This window comes from Cajanus cajan, chromosome 11 (assembly GCF_000230855.2).
Source record: "Cajanus cajan strain Asha chromosome 11, NIPB_CcT2T_4, whole genome shotgun sequence".
NCBI classification, from domain to species: Eukaryota; Viridiplantae; Streptophyta; class Magnoliopsida; order Fabales; family Fabaceae; genus Cajanus; species Cajanus cajan.
In genome coordinates this window covers 25,467,881-25,492,783 of record NC_138527.1, presented here as the reverse complement: position 1 = coordinate 25,492,783, position 24,903 = coordinate 25,467,881, and the positions used below count along the sequence as shown (strand labels likewise).

The 24,903-nt window shown below is 40.7% G+C and overlaps 1 protein-coding gene across 1 annotated transcript; it reads right to left on the bottom strand.

The window, feature by feature from the left end:
• Nucleotides 1-22,044: 22,044 nt before the first annotated feature.
• LOC109793971 (uncharacterized) lies at nucleotides 22,045-24,006 on the bottom strand. The gene has a single exon (XM_020353446.2). The coding sequence runs from the start codon at nucleotides 24,004-24,006 to the stop codon at nucleotides 22,045-22,047; it is 1,962 nt and encodes a 653-aa protein (XP_020209035.2).
• Between the last annotated feature and the right edge of the window lie 897 nt (nucleotides 24,007-24,903).

Below are 24,903 nucleotides of genomic sequence, written 5' to 3'. Positions count from 1 at the left end.
AATCATAACATTACAATTCACATTCATCAATAATCATATCATTAACCATTAGCTACAATAGAAAGAAATATACTAGGCATAGATAGTGCCCGAAGACAATTAACCTACACTAGCGTGGCACATCCAAAAAACACCCATAACTTTAAGGATGACCTGCACCTGACGTGACTTACCTCATGTCTGGTTAGATAGCCATAGGGAGTCCCTGGATCTCATGTCCGACGAGGACCAATCCACGCTCGGTGTGAGTGGCACAAAAAACAAACTTTGCTCTCAACTACAATGACACTTGGTAAGCCTAATATGGCACCCAATGTCGTATTAGAAAAATCCCAACCTACAAAATTGTGAATTATACAACACATACAAATCATGAATCCCATTGGTAAAACACTCCAAAAGATCAAATTATACATCCTATCGTACGAATTACACATACTTATATATTCTTAGCAATCACTCATACAATTTAATCACACATTCCACTTTAAGGTTCCCACAAGAACCCACGGACAATCCAAGATACACAAGATCAATTCATTATACCAAATTGGCCATATATATACATATATTAATAGTATCAATTAAAGAGTTAAAGAGTCATATGACGAACAATAACGCATCACAATTCACAAATTGGGATTTCCCCTTTCATACAACATATACAACCAAAAAGAGATTAGGGATCAATCCCGCTATCCAACAGTTATCACATGTTCAAAATGAGATTACTAGCTCTCTCTTACCTTGATAAGCACTAGATGGAGGAAGTGGATCTATGCTGATCTCTCACAAACTTAGGTTCTCCTTCCCGTTCTTCAGAGCATACATGTAGCAAAACAAAATTAAGAAGCTTAGAAGAAAAAATTATCATAACACCTTTTTAAAAAAGGTTAACCCTCATTTAACCTTTCAATAAAAATATTTTACTGTTGTTTTCTTTTCCTTCTCTCAATTAATAAAGTAAAGCAATTAATAAAACCATATAATTTAATAAAAACTTCATATTATATATATATATATATATATATATTACATTTAAAAGAATTAAATACATCTTTTATAAAAAATAATATTAAATAATTAAACAAAACTTGAGGTGTTACAATAGTTATGCAATATGATAATCCAAGTGATAAATCATTTTCCAAATTGAGTAAAAAGTACATTTAATTAATCCTCGTATGATGCTACCAATAAAAAAACTACATACCAATACAAATACATATAAATAATAAGACTTATTTAAAAGATACAAAACAAAATTTTTAGACTTTTTGTGGGAAAAAATTATACCAATGCTTTTGAACCAATTTGTAACATTGTCAATTCATAATCCTAGTTGTTTGATTGGCAGTCGTTATTGAGAGCTCTAGGGCTGGATTATGATAATAGCAAGATAATCTTTGGAGGGTTGAAAAATAAGAGAATTTAGCTTAGAAAGGTATAAAAGGAAGATTTTTTTTAGTTGGGAGTTTCATAATTCAAGTTTTTTTAAAAGTTGTAGAGAGAAGTTAGAGAGAGAGATTCTCTCCTCCTTTTTCCTTCTTTCTGCTTTTTTTCTCTCCAAGAACCTTTCCTTTTCTTCCTTTGCAACTAATTCTAGTTGTTGTAGTGAGAATCCAAGCTTCCAAGAGTAGGACTTCTGTAATATCCCAAAATTTTATTCAAATGAAAAGAATTATTTATTATGTGAATAAGTATTTTATTCCCGTATTTTACTATTCATGTATATGTATTTTACTATTTACATATACGTATTTTACTATTTATGTATACGTATTTATGAATAGTATTTTACTATTCATATGAATAGTAATTTTGAAAAAAACGTAAGCACTTACGTCAAAACTCAAATTATTTGGATGAATAGTATTTTACTATTCATGAATAGTAATTATATTATTATTTTAATGAATAGTGCATAGTGCATAGTAACTTCAAAATTTCTATAAATAGGGACCTAAGGATTTTGAAAATTCATAACTAGAGAGAAGAAAAGATTAGAGAGAAGGAATTCTAGAGAGATAGAAAGAGAAAATAAGAGAGAAGGTTCTGCCTAGGTTGTGAAAAGAGGAGGAGAATAGAGAAGGTTCTGCTCTAGTTCCGGTTCCGGTTTAAGGAGAAAGAGAGGAGATTCTGCCCAAATTCCTATTTATCCAGGTAAGGGGGGAGTGGGAAACCTTGCTTGGGGGTGTAGAAATAATTGTTAAATAGTCTGTTTGTTAGATTGGCTCCCAATCCCTTGTCTGTTGTTTGATTATTTGAATATACATTATTACTGTGTTTTGTTTGTACTACTTGATTTTCTTGTTGCGGTAATTAATAATTATAATTAATGGATAACTTCACTTTTACTATTCTAAAATATTCATTGAATGGAAGACTAATGCCTCCTATTAACTTATAAATTTAGACTTTATTATCTAAATGGAAGGCCGAGCCTCCTTATTTTCATTAAGCTTCCTATTTTACTTAAGGATTTAATTATACCATGAAATATAAATTATATGATCCCTAAAGACCTTTGAACTATTGGACCCTTGACTTAATGACCTTTGGACTGTTGGACTGTTGGACTGTTGGACAATGGACAATGGACTATTGGACTATTGAACCTTTGGACTATGGGACTATTGAACTATTGGACTTTTGGACTATTGGACTAATAAAATATAATATAAATATGAATTATGCTTATGATATGGTGTATTATAGAAAATTCTGTAACATGTTAAATGTTAAGTTTATGATTGTATGACATGCATCATATGCATATATACTCCAGGTGTGCCGCTGAGGCCGCATACCCACGACTAACAAGGTGTGCCTTTGGGTCACCAATGATGTAACCAGGTGTTCCTTTGGGTCACCCACGATATGCTAACTAGGTGTGCCTTAGGGTCACCAATGATGATATGTGAACTTCCGTATGGCGCCACATGCATATATTTATGAGTTGAGTCTATGACATCATTGCATGATAAATAATTATATATGATAATGATTATATGTGTGTGTGCTATTTAACTTTTATTTCTTCATCTACAACTGAGTGAGATGTTTCTCACTCCCTTGTTATTTTTTTTTTTTGTATATGTTTAAATTTATGTTGCAGGTAATCATCATCATGAGGATGTTGGTGATGAGGCCTAAAGGCTTCTTTGGGCATGCTCTGATAGGATGTGACATCGGGTTTAGCTAGGATTTCTCTTATGTCTTTCTTGTTCTAAAAATATTTTATTTTCTTGTGTAATTTAATAAATTATAAATCGATTCCTAACTAGGAGGCACTGCCACCTTTACTGGGATTAATTTATAATCTTTGAATTCTAATAACTTCTTGAGTTTAATATTTATGTATATAAATTATGAATGTGCATCTTCTACCTTATGATACTTATTGTTTTATATCATTCTATGAAAATCTTTTATAAATATAGTTTATGTTTATTGAGGATATTGGGGTAGAGGGTGTCACATTTAGTGGTATCAGAGCAGGTCGGTTTTATCGGCCGTGAGTTATGTGTCTACTATATTTATTGATAAATGAATTGATTGTGAGATCTATTATGTTGATATGATGCTTGCCTATGTCTATTAATTGTATTATTTCTTTAGAATATGGCTGGTAGAAATGATCGTGCGATTGCTGATGCTCTCCAAGCATTAGCCCAAGCTATGAACAACAATAATATGAATGGAGTTGCTCCTAACTGGTTGGAGCAATTTCAGAGGAATAATCCACCCACTTTCAAAGGAGGTTATGACCCAGATGCCGCCATGAATTGGTTATCAGAGATCGAGAAAATCTTTAATGTTATGGATTGTCCCCTTACAGAGAGAGTGAAGCTAGCCACCTTCATGCTGACAGCTGATGCTTACTTTTGGTGGGAAGGAGCACTTCGGAGGATAATTGATGGAGGCGTACATTTGAATTGGGAGAACTTCAAGAGGGTCTTTCTTGAAAAATATTTTCCAGATGATGTAAGGAGTAGGAAGGAAATGGAATTTCTTGAACTAAAACAAGGAAACGATACAGTAGAGGTATATGCTGCAAAGTTTGATGCTTTGGTCCGCTACTGTACACACTATCATGGTGAAGGTGGGGAAAGGGCCAAATGCATAAAGTTTGTAAATGGTCTGCGTCCTGAAGTGAAAACAGCAATCAATTATCAGGAGATATATCATTTTCCCACTCTGGTCAATAAGTGCAGTATTTATGATCGTGACAACCGTGCTCGTGCTGCTTTCTATAAAGGAGCTGGAGGCCCTGCTCGTACAGTGAATTCTAATACTTCTAGTAGAAGTAAGCCTTATTCCAACCCTACAAGATTTCAAGGGAATATGACTATTAATAATAGAAGTAATTCCTTTACTAGAGGAACCACTGTAAATACTACTGGAAGTGTTGGAGGATCTACTTTTTCAGGGAGATGTGGGAAGTGTGGACGTGTTGGTCATAACAAGTCAGAATGTCGTGACAAGGAGATTACCTGTTTCAACTGTAGTGGTAAAGGACATATTAGCACTCAATGTCCTGAACCACCAAGAACACGTGTCGTTGGATCAGGATCGCAAACCGAACGACCAAAGACTGTAGGAAGAGTATTTGCTCTTAGTGGTGTTGAAGCTGCTCAGTCAGAAAATTTGATACAAGGTACTTGTTTCATAGCTGAGACTCCTTTTGTTGTACTATTTGATTCTGGTGCAACTCATTCCTTTATTTCCATCTCTTGTGTCCAAAAACTGAAATTGCCTGTGTCTTTGTTAAATTTTGATTTAGTTGTTGAAACCCCTACTAATGGTTCTGTAACTACATCCCTAGTGTGTTTAAAATGCCCTTTGACAATTTCTGATAAACAGTTTCTAGTTGACTTAATCTGTCTGCCTCTTAGTCAATTAGATGTAATCCTTGGTATGGATTGGCTATCTTCTCACCATGTTCTTTTAAATTGCTTTGATAAATCCATTTCATTTTGTGAATGTAAGAGTACGGAATTTCTTAGTGCTTCTAACATTAAAACTTGTTTAAAGGAAAATGAAAGGGTATACATGATCTTATCTTCATTAACAGTTGAGACTGAGAATAAGCTAGATGATATTCCCTTAGTGAGAGAATTTCCAGAAGTATTTCCTAAGGATGTGTCTAGTTTACCACCTGAGAGAGAGATTGAGTTCAGTATAGACTTAGTGCCAGGTACCGCACCCATATCTATAGCACCCTATAGGATGTCTCCTAAAGAGTTAGTTGAGCTTAAGAAACAGATAGAGGAACTACAAGAGAAACAATTCATTAGGCCTAGTGTTTCACCTTGGGGAGCACCTGTTCTATTGGTCAAGAAGAAAGATGGGAGCATGAGATTGTGCATAGATTATAGACAATTGAATAAGGTAACCATTAAGAATAAGTATCCATTGCCTAGAATAGATGACCTTATGGACCAGCTAGTTGGGGCTTGTGTGTTTAGTAAGATAGATTTGAGATCAGGTTATCACCAAATCCGAGTGAAATCCGAAGATATCCCAAAGACTGCTTTTAGGACCCGCTATGGGCACTATGAGTATTTAGTGATGCCTTTTGGTGTGACTAATGCACCTAGTGTTTTCATGGACTACATGAATAGGATCTTTCACCCTTACTTGGATAGATTTGTAGTGGTCTTCATAGATGATATCCTAGTGTATTCTAAGAATAGGGAGGAGCATGCTGAGCACCTTAGGATCGTTCTTCAAACCCTTAAGGAGAAACAGTTGTATGCTAAATTGGCAAAATGTGAATTTTGGTTGGAGAGTGTAAATTTTTTAGGACATGTGATATCCAAGGATGGGATAGTTGTAGATCCTTCTAAGGTAGAGGCGGTTCTTGAATGGAAAACACCTAAGTCAGTTTTTGAGATTAGGAGTTTTCTAGGACTAGCTGGGTATTATAGGAGATTTATAGAGGGTTTTTCTAAATTAGCTTTACCTTTGACCAAATTGACTAGGAAAAACCAACCTTTTGTGTGGGACTCTAAGTGTGAAGAGAGTTTTCAAGAACTTAAGAGAAGACTAACTAGTGCCCCTGTGTTAGTATTACCTGATCCTAGCAAGACTTTTGAGGTATTTTGTGATGCTTCCAAATCAGGTTTAGGTGGAGTACTTATGCAGGAGAGAAGGGTAGTAGCCTATGCGTCTAGACAACTTAAAACCCATGAGCAAAACTATCCTACCCATGATCTTGAGTTAGCTGCAATAGTATTTGTGCTTAAGTTGTGGAGACACTACTTGTTTGGCTCTAGATTTGAGGTGTTTAGTGATCATAAAAGCCTTAAGTACTTGTTTGAGCAAAAGGAATTAAATATGAGACAGAGAAGATGGTTAGAGTTTCTTAAGGATTATGACTTTCAGTTGAACTATCACCCAGGCAAAGCTAATGTGGTAGCTGACGCTTTGAGTAGGAAATCCTTGAGAATTTCTTCTTTAATGATGAGGGAATTGCACATAATTGAGGAATTTAGGGATATGAGTTTAGGGTGTGAACTAACCTCTAAGAGTATTAGGTTGGGAACCTTGAAGGTGACTAATAACTTGATAGATGAAATTAGAAAAGGTCAGAAGGTAGATCCTTTCTTATTAAGTCAAGTTGAGAAGTTAAATCAAGGTGTGGAAAGTGAATTTAAAATTGGAATAGATGGAGTATTGAGGTTTAGAGATAGGTTGTGTATTCCTAGTGTGCCTGAACTTAAGAGAGCAATTCTTGAAGAAGGACATAGGAGTAGCCTTAGTATTCATCCAGGAGCCACTAAAATGTACCAAGACCTTAAGAAGATGTTTTGGTGGCCTAAGATGAAGAAGGAAGTGGAGGAATTTGTGTATGCCTGCCTAGTATGTCAAAAAGCTAAGATAGAACACCAAAATCCTTCAGGTTTGATGCAACCTTTGGATGTGCCTGTATGGAAATGGGATAGCATCTCTATGGATTTCATAGTTGGATTACCTAAAACTACGAAAAACCTAGATGCTGTATGGGTCATTGTAGATAGATTGACTAAGTCTGCCCATTTTATTCCCATTAACATTAGATACTCTTTGGAGAGACTAACCAAGTTGTACATAAGTGAGATTGTGAGATTGCATGGGGTTCCTACTAGTATAGTTTCTGACAGAGATCCTAGGTTTACCTTTAGATTTTGGGAGAGTTTGCATGAGGCTTTAGGCACTAAACTTAGATTGAGTTCAGCCTACCATCCCCAAACAGATGGCCAAACCGAAAGAACTATTCAATCTTTGGAAGACTTGTTGAGAGCTTGCATCTTAGAACATGGGGGTAGTTGGGATAGTTTCCTACCTTTGATAGAATTTACCTACAACAATAGCTACCATTCCAGTATTGGGATGGCACCCTATGAAGCTCTATATGGTAGGAGATGTAGAACACCTTTGTGTTGGGTAGAACCTGGAGAGAATGCTATCTTAGGACCTGAGATAGTTCAACAAACTACTGAACAAGTTAAGATGATCCAGGAGAGAATGAAAGCAGCTCAGAGTAGGCAGAAGAGTTACAGTGATAAGAGGAGAAAGGACCTTGAGTTTAATGAAGGTGATCATGTATTCCTTAAAGTTACTCCTTGGACAGGAGTAGGCAGAGCACTAAAATCGCGTAAGCTTACTCCACGTTTCATTGGTCCTTATCAAATCCTTAAAAGAATTGGTGAAGTAGCCTATCAAATTGCCTTACCCCCATCTCTTTCAAATCTTCATAATGTCTTTCATGTTTCCCAACTCAGAAAATATATCCATGATCCTTCCCATATCATCGAGTCTGACAATGTTCAATTGAAAGATAATCTCACCTATGAAACAGTTCCTTTAAGAATTGATGATACGAGGGTGAAACAACTAAGAGGAAAGGAAATTCCTTTGGTTAAGGTCGTTTGGGGAGGACATTTTGAAGAAAGTGCTACTTGGGAGTTAGAAAGCAAGATGCGTGAAGATTATCCTTTTCTATTTCAGGAAAATTTCGGGGACGAAATTTCTTAAAGGAGGGGAGAAATGTAATATCCCAAAATTTTATTCAAATGAAAAGAATTATTTATTATGTGAATAAGTATTTTATTCCCGTATTTTACTATTCATGTATATGTATTTTACTATTTACATATACGTATTTTACTATTTATGTATACGTATTTATGAATAGTATTTTACTATTCATATGAATAGTAATTTTGAAAAAAACGTAAGCACTTACGTCAAAACTCAAATTATTTGGATGAATAGTATTTTACTATTCATGAATAGTAATTATACTATTATTTTAATGAATAGTGCATAGTGCATAGTAACTTCAAAATTTCTATAAATAGGGACCTAAGGATTTTGAAAATTCATAACTAGAGAGAAGAAAAGTTTAGAGAGAAGGAATTCTAGAGAGATAGAAAGAGAAAATAAGAGAGAAGGTTCTGCCTAGGTTGTGAAAAGAGGAGGAGAATAGAGAAGGTTCTGCTCTAGTTCCGGTTCCGGTTTAAGGAGAAAGAGAGGAGATTCTGCCCAAATTCCTATTTATCCAGGTAAGGGGGGAGTGGGAAACCTTGCTTGGGGGTGTAGAAATAATTGTTAAATAGTCTGTTTGTTAGATTGGCTCCCAATCCCTTGTCTGTTGTTTGATTATTTGAATATACATTATTACTGTGTTTTGTTTGTACTACTTGATTTTCTTGTTGCGGTAATTAATAATTATAATTAATGGATAACTTCACTTTTACTATTCTAAAATATTCATTGAATGGAAGACTAATGCCTCCTATTAACTTATAAATTTAGACTTTATTATCTAAATGGAAGGCCGAGCCTCCTTATTTTCATTAAGCTTCCTATTTTACTTAAGGATTTAATTATACCATGAAATATAAATTATATGATCCCTAAAGACCTTTGAACTATTGGACCCTTGACTTAATGACCTTTGGACTGTTGGACTGTTGGACTGTTGGACAATGGACAATGGACTATTGGACTATTGAACCTTTGGACTATGGGACTATTGAACTATTGGACTTTTGGACTATTGGACTAATAAAATATAATATAAATATGAATTATGCTTATGATATGGTGTATTATAGAAAATTCTGTAACATGTTAAATGTTAAGTTTATGATTGTATGACATGCATCATATGCATATATACTCCAGGTGTGCCGCTGAGGCCGCATACCCACGACTAACAAGGTGTGCCTTTGGGTCACCAATGATGTAACCAGGTGTTCCTTTGGGTCACCCACGATATGCTAACTAGGTGTGCCTTAGGGTCACCAATGATGATATGTGAACTTCCGTATGGCACCACATGCATATATTTATGAGTTGAGTCTATGACATCATTGCATGATAAATAATTATATATGATAATGATTATATGTGTGTGTGCTATTTAACTTTTATTTCTTCATCTACAACTGAGTGAGATGTTTCTCACTCCCTTGTTATTTTTTTTTTTGTATATGTTTAAATTTATGTTGCAGGTAATCATCATCATGAGGATGTTGGTGATGAGGCCTAAAGGCTTCTTTGGGCATGCTCTGATAGGATGTGACATCAGGTTTAGCTAGGATTTCTCTTATGTCTTTCTTGTTCTAAAAATATTTTATTTTCTTGTGTAATTTAATAAATTATAAATCGATTCCTAACTAGGAGGCACTGCCACCTTTACTGGGATTAATTTATAATCTTTGAATTCTAATAACTTCTTGAGTTTAATATTTATGTATATAAATTATGAATGTGCATCTTCTACCTTATGATACTTATTGTTTTATATCATTCTATGAAAATCTTTTATAAATATAGTTTATGTTTATTGAGGATATTGGGGTAGAGGGTGTCACAACTTCAAGCTAAGTCGTGTGCAGAATTCCTTCTTTTCTCCTCTTGCAGATTGATTCTTCAAGAGTAAGGGAAGCTGTGATTTCAAATTCTTATACGTGATGTGGGGTTATGCTGCCAAAATGAGTGATTGTTAGTTGTTAGGAAGAATTAGATGATGAAAATGGTGAAGTTGATAGGGTTCTTTTTAACTTTGAAGTGAAGTATGAGAAGTTGAGTTGATTCTTGATATATTTTTATTTCATGTTATTTTTAATGATGAAATTGTGTTGTACATATTGTATATATATTGGGTATTACATTGCATGTTGTGGAATATTTGAATTTCAGGTGGAATGGCTAAAAATCAGTTTCGGCATAAGTGTGAAAACTGATATTGTGCTAGGCGCTCCTTTAGGATGTCGGGGATGACTCCAAAGGGAAGTTTATGTCTGACTTACATGGGGTGCAAGCTCGGTGACACTGGATATGAGGAGAGAGACTCGTCTCTACCTAGGTTCACATCAAGCGCTAGTGTGTAACGTGGGGCTTTAGTTAGGTAGGGAGCTCTCTACCGAATTGGGGTGCGGCATGGGTGGTGCCACGCTAAGCACGAGAGTGTGGGAAGCTCTCTACCTCAATCACGTTAGGTGCAAATTGTGCGACGTCGAACATGGGCGAGATATAGAGCTCTTTGCTTTAATGGTGCCAAGCGTCCAATAAGTGGCATTCAAGTTGTTTGATAAAAATTTATTACTTAAAGTTGTTTTACAGTTGATTGATGATGAATAAGTTGTATGAATGATGATGTAAGATATGTGTTGCTATGTAGTAAGTTGAACAAGTTGTAAAGTTGTGTATTTTAAGTTGCTTAAGCCCACTACAGTTGTTGATTTATAAAAGATGCTTGTGTTGCAAAGATGTATGATGTTTAAGTTGCTTAAGCTAATAAGTTGTATGTTGAATGTTGATAAAATTGTTAAGTTATAAGCTATAAATATGTGAGTTAGACACTTGTCTTAACTACGATACATAAAACCTAGAGGGGAGTAAAGTTGTTTTTGAACATTAAATATCTCATTGTACGGATATAGTTGTGATGCTCTATGAAAACCATTAATAGGTAAGTTGGTCTTTGAATGGGTAAGTTGTTTTCAATTGTCCCTTTTAGGTTTTAGGTGATATCCGTGTGTGGACAAGGTCGAGGCACACAAGTATAAAGTGACCGACTGAGTAAAGTAACGGATTGGAAATTTAGTCTCTAACCTAATATTGGAGAGTTGTGGTATTTGGAGGATACACTACAAGAAAAATCCATAGATAAAAATGAAAATCCGTAGATAAGTCTTAATTATCTACAGATTATCTACGGCAAAAAATCTGTAAGTAATAAGATCGTAGATAATGTTACCTATGAAAAATTTTTCTTAAATAACGTTACCTACGGAAAATTTTCTGTAGATAACGTTATCTACAGAAAGTTTTCCATAGATAACCCATGAAAATTTTTATCTATGGATTTTATCCATAGATAACCTTCGAAATTTTTTTGTTTAATTTTAATAAATTTATTAATGTAACAACCCTCATATTTGACCTTTCAATGATGTTATTTCATGACACTTCACTTTTCAACTTGTTTTGTTCTTATTGCACATTTTCTGGAAAACTTCCCAGAAGGTCACCCATCCCTATATTACTTCAGGTCAAACACGCTTAACTGTGGAGTTCTGATGAGATAAGTTATCGAAAAAAAAATGCATGTTGTCAATATAAGTAGTACAAATTAATTTATTTAAGTCATCCTCAACTATACAATCTCATACTTATACTATTTTTGGATCCCTCTCATTTTGGTGTGTCCAGACCGCTATAAAAATATAAAAATATATATAATAATTATATTATATTTAATTAATCTTTATTTTTATATATACTTGTATAATTAACAATCTACTTATTTCTATTTAAAACTAATATTATGATACAATTTAAATGATTTATTATAAATTTAAAGGTTTAAATAATAATTTATATATTTTAAAATGATAAGGGTTATAATAACACTGGTGTAACTATTACTAAGTATTATACTGCTCAATAACTTTTTATTAAATGTGAATTTTGTAAATCCAACCGTTAGATTAAAAGTTCATATCACTTTATATGTTTATATCAAATTTTGTTAAAATTGAACAACAACTTGAAAGTAATCAAATCGTTCATATTTTAGTATATTTTGAAATATATATATTACGTCAATTTTGTTTTACAGGAATGAAGTATCAAATTATCTTGAATTAATATAAAATTTTGTATATATGAGCTAAGAGTAAAAAATTTCAATCTAACAGTTGAATTTATAAAATTCATATTTAATATAAAGTTATTGAGCGGTATAATATTCAGTAAAAGTTATACTGGTGTTATTATAACCCTTCTCTTTTAAAATATTATTTTTATAAATTAAATTTTAATATTTTAAATAAATTATTAATTAACTTAATATATTTATTCATCTTAAATCTAAGATATAAAATTCAAAAATGTATTTATTCTTGTTTTATTTTCTAATTATCAACCATTAATAAAATACTAATTTAAAATCTTATCTAATTATATCAAAATATTTTCATATCAAATTTAAAACAAGATATTAGTATGTTATTTTTTTTATCAACATTATTTATAAAAATAAAAAATTAAAAATGATAATTTTTTAATAATATTTATTTTTTTACCTAATATTATTTACATCACTTAGAGTATAAAATATTTTGCCCTACATACCGCCAAGGTTATCTACGAAAAATCCATAGATAACGTTATCTACGGAAAGTTTATCCATAGGTATAGGTAACGTTAGTTACGAAAATTTTTCCTTAGATAACCCATGAAAGTTATTATCTACGGAAAGTTTATCCGTAGATAACGTTATCTATGAAAAGTTTTCCGTAGATAACCCACACGAAAGTTGTTATCTATGGATAGTTTTTTGTAGATAATCCAGAAAAGTTGTTATCTACGAAAAGTTTTCCATAGGTAACCCACTAAAGTTGTTATTTACGGATTTTATGCGTAGATAACTAAACATTATCTACAAAAAAAAATTTGTAGGTAATATTTCGTAGATAACTAAAAATTATCTACAGAAAAAATTTTGTAGGTAATATTCCGTAGATAACTAAACATTATCTACGGAAAAAAATTTCGTAGGTAATGTTCTATAGATAATAACAGTTTTTCTTGTAGTGATAGTCGGTGAACTAATCCCACAAGTAGCTTAATGTTGTAGGCTAATGTTATGGTAAGTTCATGCCCAATTTATTCTACTTTGACATAGTACCATATTTCCTAGTTTAAATGATAAAACCTGAGAAATCAATCTAACATATGTTAGACGTTGTTTCTAGCCTTGTGATAGCTATTCTCTTTTGACCTTAATGTCAACCATTGTTTATGGTATTATACTAGTTGTTGTGATTTGATAGGTTCAAGTCATTTAAACTGCTCGTCCTATGGTGTAGGAGATCCCCATAATCAATATGTGCGATGACACATTAGATGTGATTATATGTGTTGCGATGTTGAGTATGATGAAATTAATTAATTGTGTTAAACTATTGATGAATGTTGTAGTTTTTGTATTGAGATGCGACGAGTTGCTTTATTTCAGTTGATATTATATTGAATTCTTTGCACAAACTTATCTTGTGGTTGAAATTGCAATGATCATTCTTGGTATGAAAGTATGATAGGATTAACAAGAAGACTTGTATAGTTGGCAGACAGTCACTCTAGAGGTGACTATGTCTTATTGAGGGCTACTCTTATGTGGTCGAGTTTTGTAAAGATGTTGATCGACATCTAAGTTTACTTTGCACTTAGTATTTTATTTTGTATATAACATATATGTACTTGATACTAATACTAGTTGTATTATAAACTTTTATTCTAATACATATTATTTAGTCTTCTACTATGTAATAATTGATCAATAGCCGGTGTAATGACCTATTAAGGCATTACACAACTACCGAAACTTGTTGAAAGATTTCATCCTATTGTTACAAAAAAAAAAATTTAATGATCAGAAAAAAAATGTAGAAGCAGGCCAAAAATATCGTATCTTTTGGCGGTGAATTTATCTCAATGCAATTATTTCTTTGAAGTAAAAAGAAAGCCTTTATAAAAAAAATACGTCAAATTTGGATAGTAATTAATTATCATACCAAAAATAATTTTCTCTTTCGTTGTTTGCATATAATTAAAGAAAAAAAATATAATCAAAAGTATGCTAAATTAGGATATTAATTTCTCACGTGACCAAAAAGCATGGACAATTACCTTAATTATATATATATATATATATATTAAGTGAATTAATTACGTTAATTTAACACATTTGAAAATAATATATCAATCTGTTTCTGTTTTAGGATACACACTTCAATTATCTTTGTTGAGACGGATCGGTTCTTCGGTCTCAGTTTTCTTGTTCCAATCCGGATGATCCGAAGGAGAGAAAAGGGGGGTGTGCCTGCAAAGACACTCCGACGCTCAAGTTAGTGCTCGGCGTAATAAATGCGGTAGTTCAGAATTAATTACATACCTTGTTGGGGTCCTATTTATAGTAGTTCTTATTGGGCTGCAATTAGGGACTAGGCCCCGGAGAATTAGGGGTCTAATCCTGTGCATTATGTTAATTAATCTCTCCGTAACCATCTAGATGACGTCGACATACTCGGCCGACTCCGCCGACCCGTCTCCCCTCATGTAGGGGTAGTCGGCGGGTTCGGGTACTCGACACAAGCAACGATCTCGGGTATTCGGGCGTTTCGGCCACCATACCATATACAACCCCCGCAACGTCAAGGATGAGAAAAGACGAAGACGGTACAGAGAAGATGATGACGTGGTATTCGTTGTCGAGGAATAAGGGTCGATATAGGCGTATTTCGATGCCGTCTTGATAATGCTTGGGTCGACCTTGACCATGAGCTCTAGCCGAGGTCTTTTGCGAGAGATGTCTAGGCTGAGACCTCAGGCGATCCAGGCCGAGACCTTGGCCATGTGAGGTCAGGCCGAGGCCTCTTGTTGGCGGTCTAGGCCGAGACCTTGGCCATGTGAGGTCAGGCCAAGGCCTTCTTGTTGGAGGTCTGGGCCGAGACCTTGGCCATGTGAGGTCAGGCTGAGGCCTCCTGCGTTGTGGCTTTGAATCTTGATGATTTAGACCGTGGCCTCGGCAGGTGTGGCTTGCCACGTTGGCCCTAGCGGTTACGGGCCCAACGGTTACTAAATCTGGGCCGTTGGATGATGTAGATCGAACTGTTGTGGCCCGGGGGCGTCTTTTCACCTCCCCTGATTTACCTTGCCTATAAATAGGGGTGTTGATGTGAAAATTTACGCGCTGTAAATTTTTCGAGCTCTCCCAAGATCATATTCTTCGGAAGCGTCGGGCGCTTCATCAAACAAAGAGGGGTCGACTTCAAGTGAAATATCGAGGTTACCCCCGCTGCAATGCGAAGTTGTCTTCCCTTCCGATCGCACCGAACAAGAGGATAGCGGGGATGAGGTGGTCGAAGTATCGCCTCCGACAACATTGGCCCTGGCCTTGGCACGGGCAACCGAGGTGGATGACCGAGGTCTAGGTCGAGTCGGTCAACCGCACCCGCAAGCGTTGCAAGTTGATGTGAGCGGGGACGAACTGGAAGTGGTCGGCGATGCACGAGGCAAGAGAGCTGTTGGACCGAGTACTCGGATAAGAGCACGGATCGACTACGGAACTGTGGAGATTCTTGGTTACGAGTGGGTCGACGGGGAGGTCGGCATTTATCTTTCGAAGTTGTCTGACCAGGGGCTATTAGACACATTTGTCTCTTTGGAGAACTGTTTCGGGAGTGGGGAGGATCAGTTTCCCCTACTTGCCGAGGCATGCGTAGACGACGGGCCGGAGACTGACTTCGTGTTTTTGGAGTCGAGGGACGATGAGGACGATTACTTCTACGCCTACATGTGCTGGTTCGAAGACCTCGGTGTTCAACTACCCTTTGACGATTTTCAAATGGGGGTTCTCCGAGTGCTCAATGTGGCACCGACTCAATTGCACCCGAATGCCTGGGCCGCGATGCAGGCGTTTCGGAATTTATGCTTGTGTTTGGGTCTAACTCCCCGACCCCTGGCTTTCCTTTACTATTATACCAGTCGCCCGAGTAAACCGGCAAAATGGGTTTCACTGTCTCGGGTGCCGAAGCAAGGATTTCTCCGAGCCTTCACTTCTTCCTACAAAGGGTTCAAAGATGGGTTCTTCAAGGTTCGCTGGGGGTCGAAGATGAAGAATTGCTTTTATGACCGAGAAGGCGAACCGCTATTTCCCTTTTATTGGACAAAGCGCCCGACGCGTTATGAAGCGATGTCGGCGTCTAAACTCCCTGCCGAGGACAAGGAGATCGTGGACTTGTTAGATCAGCTACCGAAAGGCTTGCCTGTCCGAGGCCTTTTGAACATTTTTGAAACGTCTCATTTTGAGACGGCCTTGCTAGGTATGCGTTCTAGGATTCGGTTACTTAATCAGTTTAAATTGATGTTAAGATTTACTTCGTTGCAGGTTTAATGGCCGGAGGTAAACTAGACGTGACCGCCATGCTCGCGAAAAGGGCGAAGGATGCAAAGGCTAGCGGGCAGGTTCCCCCGGCGCGGTCGACTCTGAGGATGGCTCGGGATAAGCCTTCACATGTGTTGATTCCTGCTGCCGACCCCAAAAAGAAAGGAAGCACTTCCCAAGTGAGGGCGGCCGAGCACAATATAGAGCTGGAGAGGCCGAGCTCTTCTACCAAGCGGGCCAAGCAGCTGTCTCTGGAGCAATCGGGTTGCGGCAACTTCGCTATCCCAGCTGTTGTCGCTGGCTCCAACTTCCTTGCCCCGAACGTGCAGACCGAAAATTTGGTCGGTTTGGATCTTGCTACTGGGGGCGGACTGCAATACCTGGAGGCCATGTCTGCCGAGGCCGTATATAAGCTGTTTTGCGAACTCGATACTCAGACCTCCCTTGTTGCGAAGCATGTCATGAACAGGCATGCCGTGTCCGAGGAAAGGATCCATGGCCGACTCAAGGAGGCCGAGGCCACAGTAAAAGAGGCATTGGCTGCGAACGCCAAGTTAACTAAGTCGGCTAAAGAATTAAAAAGGATTGTCGACGCCCATCGAAGGGAGGCCGACGACTTGAAGTTGGCCGTACAAAGAATGAAGGCCGACGCTGTCGCGTTGACGAACGAGATTGCTCGGTTGAAAGAGGCGGCCGCAAAGTTCGAAGCCGAAGCTACCGAGCAGATACTTGAGCAACATGATGCCGGCTTCCGGCATGCGGTCAGGCAGGCTTATCACTTTTGCGAGGTTCCGGCTGACTTTCAGTTCGATGTTGGCCGGGACTTTTTAGGCAGCAAGTTTATGAGTTATTCTGAATTCCCCCAAGGGGCTCAACCCGATGCCGAGGCCCCTCGTCTAGGTATTTCCGTCCAAGCTCCCTTGCAACCAGCTGAGGATGAAGATCCGATCATTGACGTGGTTGGCGAAGGCGACGGAGGTAATCCTGGAAGCTCGGCAGCTACTTAAGGGATCGGCTCGTTGTCAGTTTAGGATTACCTATTTTTTGTAACCGGGCCGTAAGTGCCTTTTGTCATTTTTGGCCATCGGTGCCAGTAGACTTTGAATTTTTTGTAAGTAGCCGTTTTGGTCGGCCATACTCTTATGTCTATAAGATACTGATTTTTTGCATGTTTATAGTGCCTAGTAATGTAGACATAATCCGATTAGTGATGATTAGTGCGTATTTCTTGTGTTTAACCGGGTGTGTTGTTTTGGTGAGTGTTCGGTTGCAATTACGTGTTTTGATCGATTACTCGAGATTTACTTTGGATGCGGTGTGTTCGGAGTGTTTGGCATAGGGCACGAGTGTTTTTCGTATGATTAAACGAGGATTGGTTGGGCTCGGAACGGATCACGCATAGTGCTCGACCTGGGGAACGGGTGCACTTTCCGTAATCGACCGGATATTGGTTGGCGTCGTCGCGGTCGTGCGTGGTGCTTGGCTTAGGCGCATCCTTGAATGTTGACCGAGTATCCGTCGTGATTGGGGGTAGTGCTCGGCCTAGGTACATCCTTAACCGAGGAGGGTACTCGGGAGGGAAACCCGCTGGGCACGAGTTCACTTGTTGTCGCCGGCCGAATATTGCTCGGCCTCGTCGTGGTTGGGGATAGTGCTCGGCCTAGGTACGTCCTTAGCCGAGGAGGGTACTCGGGAGGGAAACCTGTTAGGCACGAGTTCACTTTGTTGTCGTCGGCCGAGTATTGTTCGGCCCGCCGTATTTGGGTGTAGTGCTCGGCCTAGGTACGTCCTTAGCCGAGGAGGGTACTCGGGAGGGAAACCTGCTGGGCATGAGTTCACTTGTTGTCGCCGGCCGAGTATTGCTCGGCCTCGTCGTGGTTGGGGATAGTGCTCGGCCTAGGTACGTCCTTAGCCGAGGAGGGTACTCGGGAGGGAAACCTGTTAGGCACGAGTTCACTTTGTTGTCGTCGGCGAGTGTTGCTCGGCCTCGTCGTGGTTGGGGATAGTGCTCGGCCTAGGTACGTCCTTAGCCGAGGAGGGTACTCGGGAGGGAAACCTGTTAGGCACGAGTTCACTTTGTTGTCGTCGGCCGAGTGTTGGTCGGCCCGCCGTATTTGGGTGTAGTGCTTGACCTAGACGGAATAAAAACACAATATGAAGAATTATGAACTTTTATTAATGAAGTGCCTCGTTAAAAACTTTGCCGACCCAAAAACCCTCCTTAGGGAAAAAAGATTCGGTCAAGGAAAAGAGTGCACCATTACATCAGCTGTAATACATCTTTAAGTGTGTTGAATTCCATGTCCTAGGAATAGGTTCTCCTGATAGGTATTCTAGCTTGAAAGCTCCATTGTTTAGGTTGTGTCGGATGCGGAATGGTCTGTCCCAATTTGGGGCGAGCTTCCCCTGTCTCGGATCTTTTCTTGCTTCACCTGTGGCTCTCCAAACGAGATCTCCTTATCGAAATTCTCTTGGTTTCACCCTGCTGTCGAATCTTCGCTTGTAGCGTTGCTTGGTGGCCTCGGCCATGACTAGTGCTCGGTCACGAATCTCTTCTACCGTGTCCAAATTTGTTCGGAGTTCGGCTTCGTTGCTTGCTTCGTCAAAGTGGGCTCGGCGGAATGACGTTTCTCCGATTTCCACTGGGATCATCGCGTCGGATCCATAGACCAACCGGAAAGGTGTTTCTTGTGTGGTTGACTGGGGGGTGCATCGATATGCCCATAACACCTCGGGTAGCTACTCGGCCCATGCTCTCTTTGCTTCCCCTAGACGTTTCTTCAGTTCTGAGAGGATGACCTTGTTGGCTGACTCGGCCTGACCATTCGTTTGCTGGTGTTCGACCGATGTGACCTTGTGCTGCACTCTTAAGTCGGCTAGGAATTTGTTTAGCTTTCGGTCGGTAAATTGCAGGCTGTTGTCGGTCAGAAGAGTGCGTGGGACACCGAAACGGGTGATATTATTCTTCCATAGAAACTTTTGGACTTGGTGGGCCGAAATACACGCCAAGGGTTCGGCTTCGATCCATTTGGTGAACAGGTCGACGACAACGATGAGGAATTTGCATTGGCCCTTGGCGACCGGGAAAGGTCCGAGTATATCAGCACCCCAAGTGGCGAACGACCATGCTGGGGAAATGCAATGTAATTGTTCGGCCAGCTGATGGACCAAATTGCCATGCTTTTGACATGGCAGGCACTTCTTTATGAACATAGCGCAGTCGGTGTTCATGGTCGGCCAATAGTACCCGGCTCGTAGGAGTTTGGAAACGGTTGTCCTTGCTCCCGAATGCAGTCCACATATACCCTCGTGCACTTCTCTCATCACATAATCAGCCTCGGCGGAGTTTAGGCACTTGAGTAACGGGGTAGAGAAACCGCGTTTGTACAACTGGTCAGCGATGACAACGTATCTGCCGGCTTGGGTTCTTAGCCGTTTGGCTTCGGACGGATCAGTCGGCGTGTTTCCATTTACAAGGAACTCTTTTATTTCAGCTCGCCAGTCTTGGGAATTGTCCTGATCGGCGCAGCCGGCATTGACGTTTGCCACCACTTCTACGTCGACAGTAGGGCGGTCGATCTCTTGTTGGATTATCGTTCTCAAGTGCCCCGGCTTTTTGGTTGCGGCCAGCCGAGCCAGCTGGTCGGCACGGGCATTGTCTTCGCGTGGAATGTGCTCCACCGACACCTCCTGAAAGCCCGCTTTTATTTTTTGATAAGCGTGATAATACTTTATCATGCCGTGATCCTTTACTTGGAAGTTTCCACCAACTTGCTCGGCCACCACTTTGGAGTCGGTTTGACATTTGGCTTTTGATGCACCCATGTCCTCGGACAGTCATAATCCTGCCAACAAAGCTTCGTATTCGGCTTGGTTGTTCGAGGCTTTGAACCGGAAGCGCAGGGATTGTTCCAATGTTATCCCTCTCGGCCCTTCTAGGATCACTCCTGCCCCGCTCCCCTGGCTGTTTGAGGATCCGTCCACATGGAGGGTCCACCATGGTTCCTCGAATTGGCCCTGTGGGTGAAGTTCATTTATAAAGTCGGCCAAACACTGAGCCTTGATCGGTCCCCTCGATTTGAAGGTGATGTCAAACTGCGAGAGTTCTATCGACCAGGCCATCATTCTTCCGGCGAGTTCGGGCTTCCTCAACACCTTAGCGATGGGGCAGTCGGTGTGTACAACAACTTGGTGGCTTTGGAAATAATGGCGTAGGCGTCGGGAAGTGTGTACTAGGCCGAGCGCCACTTTTTCGATCAACTGGTACCGAGTTTCTGAATCTTGTAGCAGTCGGCTGACAAAATACACGGGAGCTTGGTTGCCTTCTCTTTCCTGCACCAGAACCGAGCTGATCGCCTCTTCGGACACAGCCAAATATACCAGTATTGGGCTGAGAGGGTCAGGTTTCGCAAGGGTCGGGGGCGTCGTCAAAGTCGTCTTCAAGGTTGTGAAAGCTGCTTCGCAGTGTTCGTCCCACGAGAAGGCCGACGCCTTCCGCATGAGCTTTGTCATCGGGCTAATTTTGTCGCCTAACCGTGGGAGGAACCGGGATAAGGCGACTAGTCTCCCGGAGAGGCGTTGCAATTCCTTGAGATTGCTTGGGCTTCTCATGTTCAGCACGGCCTGGCATTTGTCTCGGTTCGCTTCTATGCCCCTTGCTGATAACATAAAGCCTAAGAATTTGCCTCCCTTGACCCCAAAAGTACACTTCTCGGGGTTTAGCCTCATGTTGTGCTTGCAGAGTTCGCCGAAGATTTCGGCTAGGTCCGTGATGTGCTCGGTGAGAGAATTGGACTTGACCACCATATCGTCCACGTAGATCTCGATGTTTCGACCGATTTGTCCCTGGAACACTTTGTCCATTAACCTCTGATAGGTCGCCCTAGCGTTCTTCAATCCAAAAGGCATGACTCGGTAACAGAAGTTGGCGTTTTCAGTGATGAATGTCGTCTTCTCCTCGACGGAAGGGTGCATCCTTATCTGATTATAGCCGGAATAGGCGTCGAGGAAGCTGAAGATAGAGTGCCCGGATGCCCCGTCGACAAGTCGGTCGATGCAAGGGAGTGGATAGGCGTCCTTGGGGCATGCTTTATTAAGGTCGGTGTAGTCGGTACACATTCTCCATTTTCCATTCGACTTTTTTACCAAAACTACGTTAGCTAGCCAAGTCGTGTACCTGACTTCCCTTATGAACTTAGCCTCTAACAACTTCTTCACCTCGGCGTCCGCAACTTTTCACTTCTCCTCCCCCATATCTGATGCCCTCCATGCGAATAGATCTCGGTTATCCCTCACAATGCACTTGACTCGTCTTGAGTCGCCTTCGCTCAACTGAGATCCCATATTTGTGCTTTGTTCGGGTGTTTTGCCTAGTTGAAAAGGTCTGAGGTCCTCGGTTGGCTCGATTCGTTCTTCTTTGCCCAACCGAGGATTGAGTTCGATGTTTTCCGTCGTCTGCTGCCCTACTACATTCACACCCTTCGTACTTGAGGAGTCGGCCACTGGCCGTACCTTGAGACTGGAGAGATAACATTCTCGTGCCGTTTTTTGATCGGCATGTACGGTTATCACTTGTCCATCTCTCGACGGAAACTTCATGCACAAGTGGGGGTCGAGACAATCGCCCCGAGGGCATTAATGGAGGGCCGACCTAGTAGGATGTTATACGACGTGTTTGCGTGCACCACGATGTAGCGGATCTTGATCTCTTGGGAAGGCTTTTGATCGAACCCGAATCGGGTATACAGGTCAATGCACCCTCGTGTCATCACCCTTTCGCCTGAGAAGCCTACCAGTGGCTCTTGGTACGACTCTAGGCTCTCCTCAGGAATTTCGAGCTGTACAAATGTATTCCAGTACAATATGTCGGCCGAGCTCCCCTGATCGACCAAAGTTTTCTTTACGATGCAGTTGTGTACTTTGACGGAAATCACCATGGGGTCATCCTGAACAGGATCAACCCCTCGGAAATCTCGGTCGGAGAAGGTTATGGGTGGCATCCTGGGCACTCTTGGCTGGTTCACACTATTTACCGACCGCATTGCCCGGAGGTGTCTTTTCCTCGCCGAAGAGGTAGAACCTCCCCCGGCGAAGCCCCCGACTATTGTATTTATTATCTTTCTCGGTCGGTCATTGTCTTCTCGAGAATGTCTTGACTGGTCTCTCCTTTCGTTTGACCGGGATCGGCGGCGTCGGTCTCTTGGTGGGGGTGCTTCACGTGAGTGGTGGCGGTTACTCCCCCTCAACTGGTGGTGCTGGGGGGTGATGAAGCTTGATAGGTGGCCCTGTTTGATGAGGTCCTCGAGTTTGTCTTTTAATGCCGAGCATTCTTCGGTCGAGTGTCCTCTGTTTCGGTGGAACCGGCACGCTTTCGCCTTATCGGCTCTCGGGGGAGTGTTCGCCCTTTTCGGCATCACAAGGATTTCGGAAGCGAGGGCCTGCTCCATCACCTTGACCCTGCTCGTATTCAAAGGGGTGTAGGCGGTGTAACGTGGTCCTCTCGGCGGTTGAGTGGTCGGGGACTCGGCATTCGCCATTTTCAGGGGCTCTCGGCCTGGCTCTTTTCGGCTGTAACTCTCTTCGGCCCTGGCCTGGTTTCGGGTCTCCGCCAGTTCCTCCATTTGCATATACTTCTCGGCTCTTCGTCGGAGGTCATTCATATCAACGGGTGGTTTTTTGCACAAACTGTTCACGAATGGTCCCGGCCTGAGGGCCGTGCTTAGCCGATCCAATGCCACGGCAGGATTAAGATCACCAATCTCCATTGCAATCTTGTTGAATCGGTCCATGAAGCTTCTCAGGCTTTCTTTCTTTTCTTGACGGACCCCGGCCAAGGCTAATGAGGTCGTCTTGTACGGCTTACTTGTTGCGAACTGCAAGGTGAACTGGGACGACAACTCACCAAACGAGTCAATGGAGGCACTCGGCAGTCTCGTGAACCAACTCAGAGCTCTTCCTTTCAGCGATGTGGGGAATATTCGGCACAAAGCCGAGTCGTCCTGAGTGGAGAGGGTTGCCTGGGTCAGGAAAACGTTTAAATGTTCCTCGGGGTCGGATGATCCGTCGTACTTCTCGACCGACATGCTTTTCCAATGGTCTAACAGGGTTGCCTCCATTATTCTTCGGGAAAAGGGATGCCTTAGGGAGTGAGTGGTGGTATCGGCCTTGTTGGCTATCAATGAGCTGACGGGAGTTCGAGTCACATGGTCAGTCGGGGCGTGATATGCCGACTCCTCTTGGAGAGTAGGGGTTGACGACACATTTGTTTGGTTAAGACCTCGGAGCTCGGCATTTTGTCGTCGCAGTTCGGCCAACTCCCTGGCGTCGGCCTCTCTCTGCCTTCGGATAGCGGCCATTTCCTCTCGTAAAGCATGCAAGTCATCTTGGAGGTCAGGTTGGTCTCGGTTAGTGTTCGGTCGGACCTTTTGTATCACAGGTTCAGGTTCGGTTTGAGGCATTCCATACGGGTAGCGTTCTTGGTTGGTCATGATGGGGTTGCTATCGGGATTAGGAATCGGTTGAGTTGCTGTTGATTGTCCTTTGCGGGTTACTACCATGTCTTGGTCTCAGTCGTAGAGTTCGGAAGGGGCTGAAAACGTCTTCTCGGCCCCACGGTGGGCGCCAAATGTTCTTGTTTTAGGATACACACTTCAATTATCTTCGTTGTGACGGATCGGTTCTTCGGTCTCAGTTTTCTTGTTCCAATCCGGATGATCCGAAGGAGAGAAAAGGGGGGTGTGCCTGCAAAGACACTCCGACGCTCAAGTTAGTGCTCGGCGTAATAAATGCGGTAGTTCAGAATTAATTACATACCTTGTTGGGGTCCTATTTATAGTAGTTCTTATTGGGCTGCAATTAGGGACTGGGCCCCGGAGAATTAGGGGTCTAATCATGTGCATTATGTTAATTAATCTCTCCGTAACCATCTAGATGACGTCGACATACTCGGCCGACTCCGCCGACCCGTCTCCCCTCATGTAGGGGTAGTCGGCGGGTTCGGGTACTCGGCACAAGCAACGATCTCGGGTATTCGGGCGTTTCGGCCACCATATGGTATATAATCTTTATTAAAGTTAATAGAGGTAATTATGGTAACATCCCTTGAGATTTACTGTAATTACACATGCCCCCCCTAACTTTATCTTTTGTTAAAGCAATCACACATGTACGTACTCCGTGAGATATTACAGCTATTACACATACACTTCTTTACTTTACAAGGCGTACACATGTACTCCTATGTTTTCCAAACATAATACTCATGCAAAAATTATTAACGAAACTCAATCAAAATAATTAATAAAACTCATTCAAAGAACAAAATGTATATGAACGTTGGCCACGAATAATCTGTATACAACTTCTTCCCAATTGTTTGGTGGTGCCAAGATTTTAAATGAAGGAATTAAGGAAAGTTTTGTTCTTGAAATTTTCATTGAAAACCACGTGACTGA

Coding starts and splice junctions, on each gene's coding strand:
- LOC109793971 (XM_020353446.2), bottom strand. CDS start 24,006: ATGGTAGTAACCCGCAAAGGACAATCAACAGCAACTCAACCGATTCCT.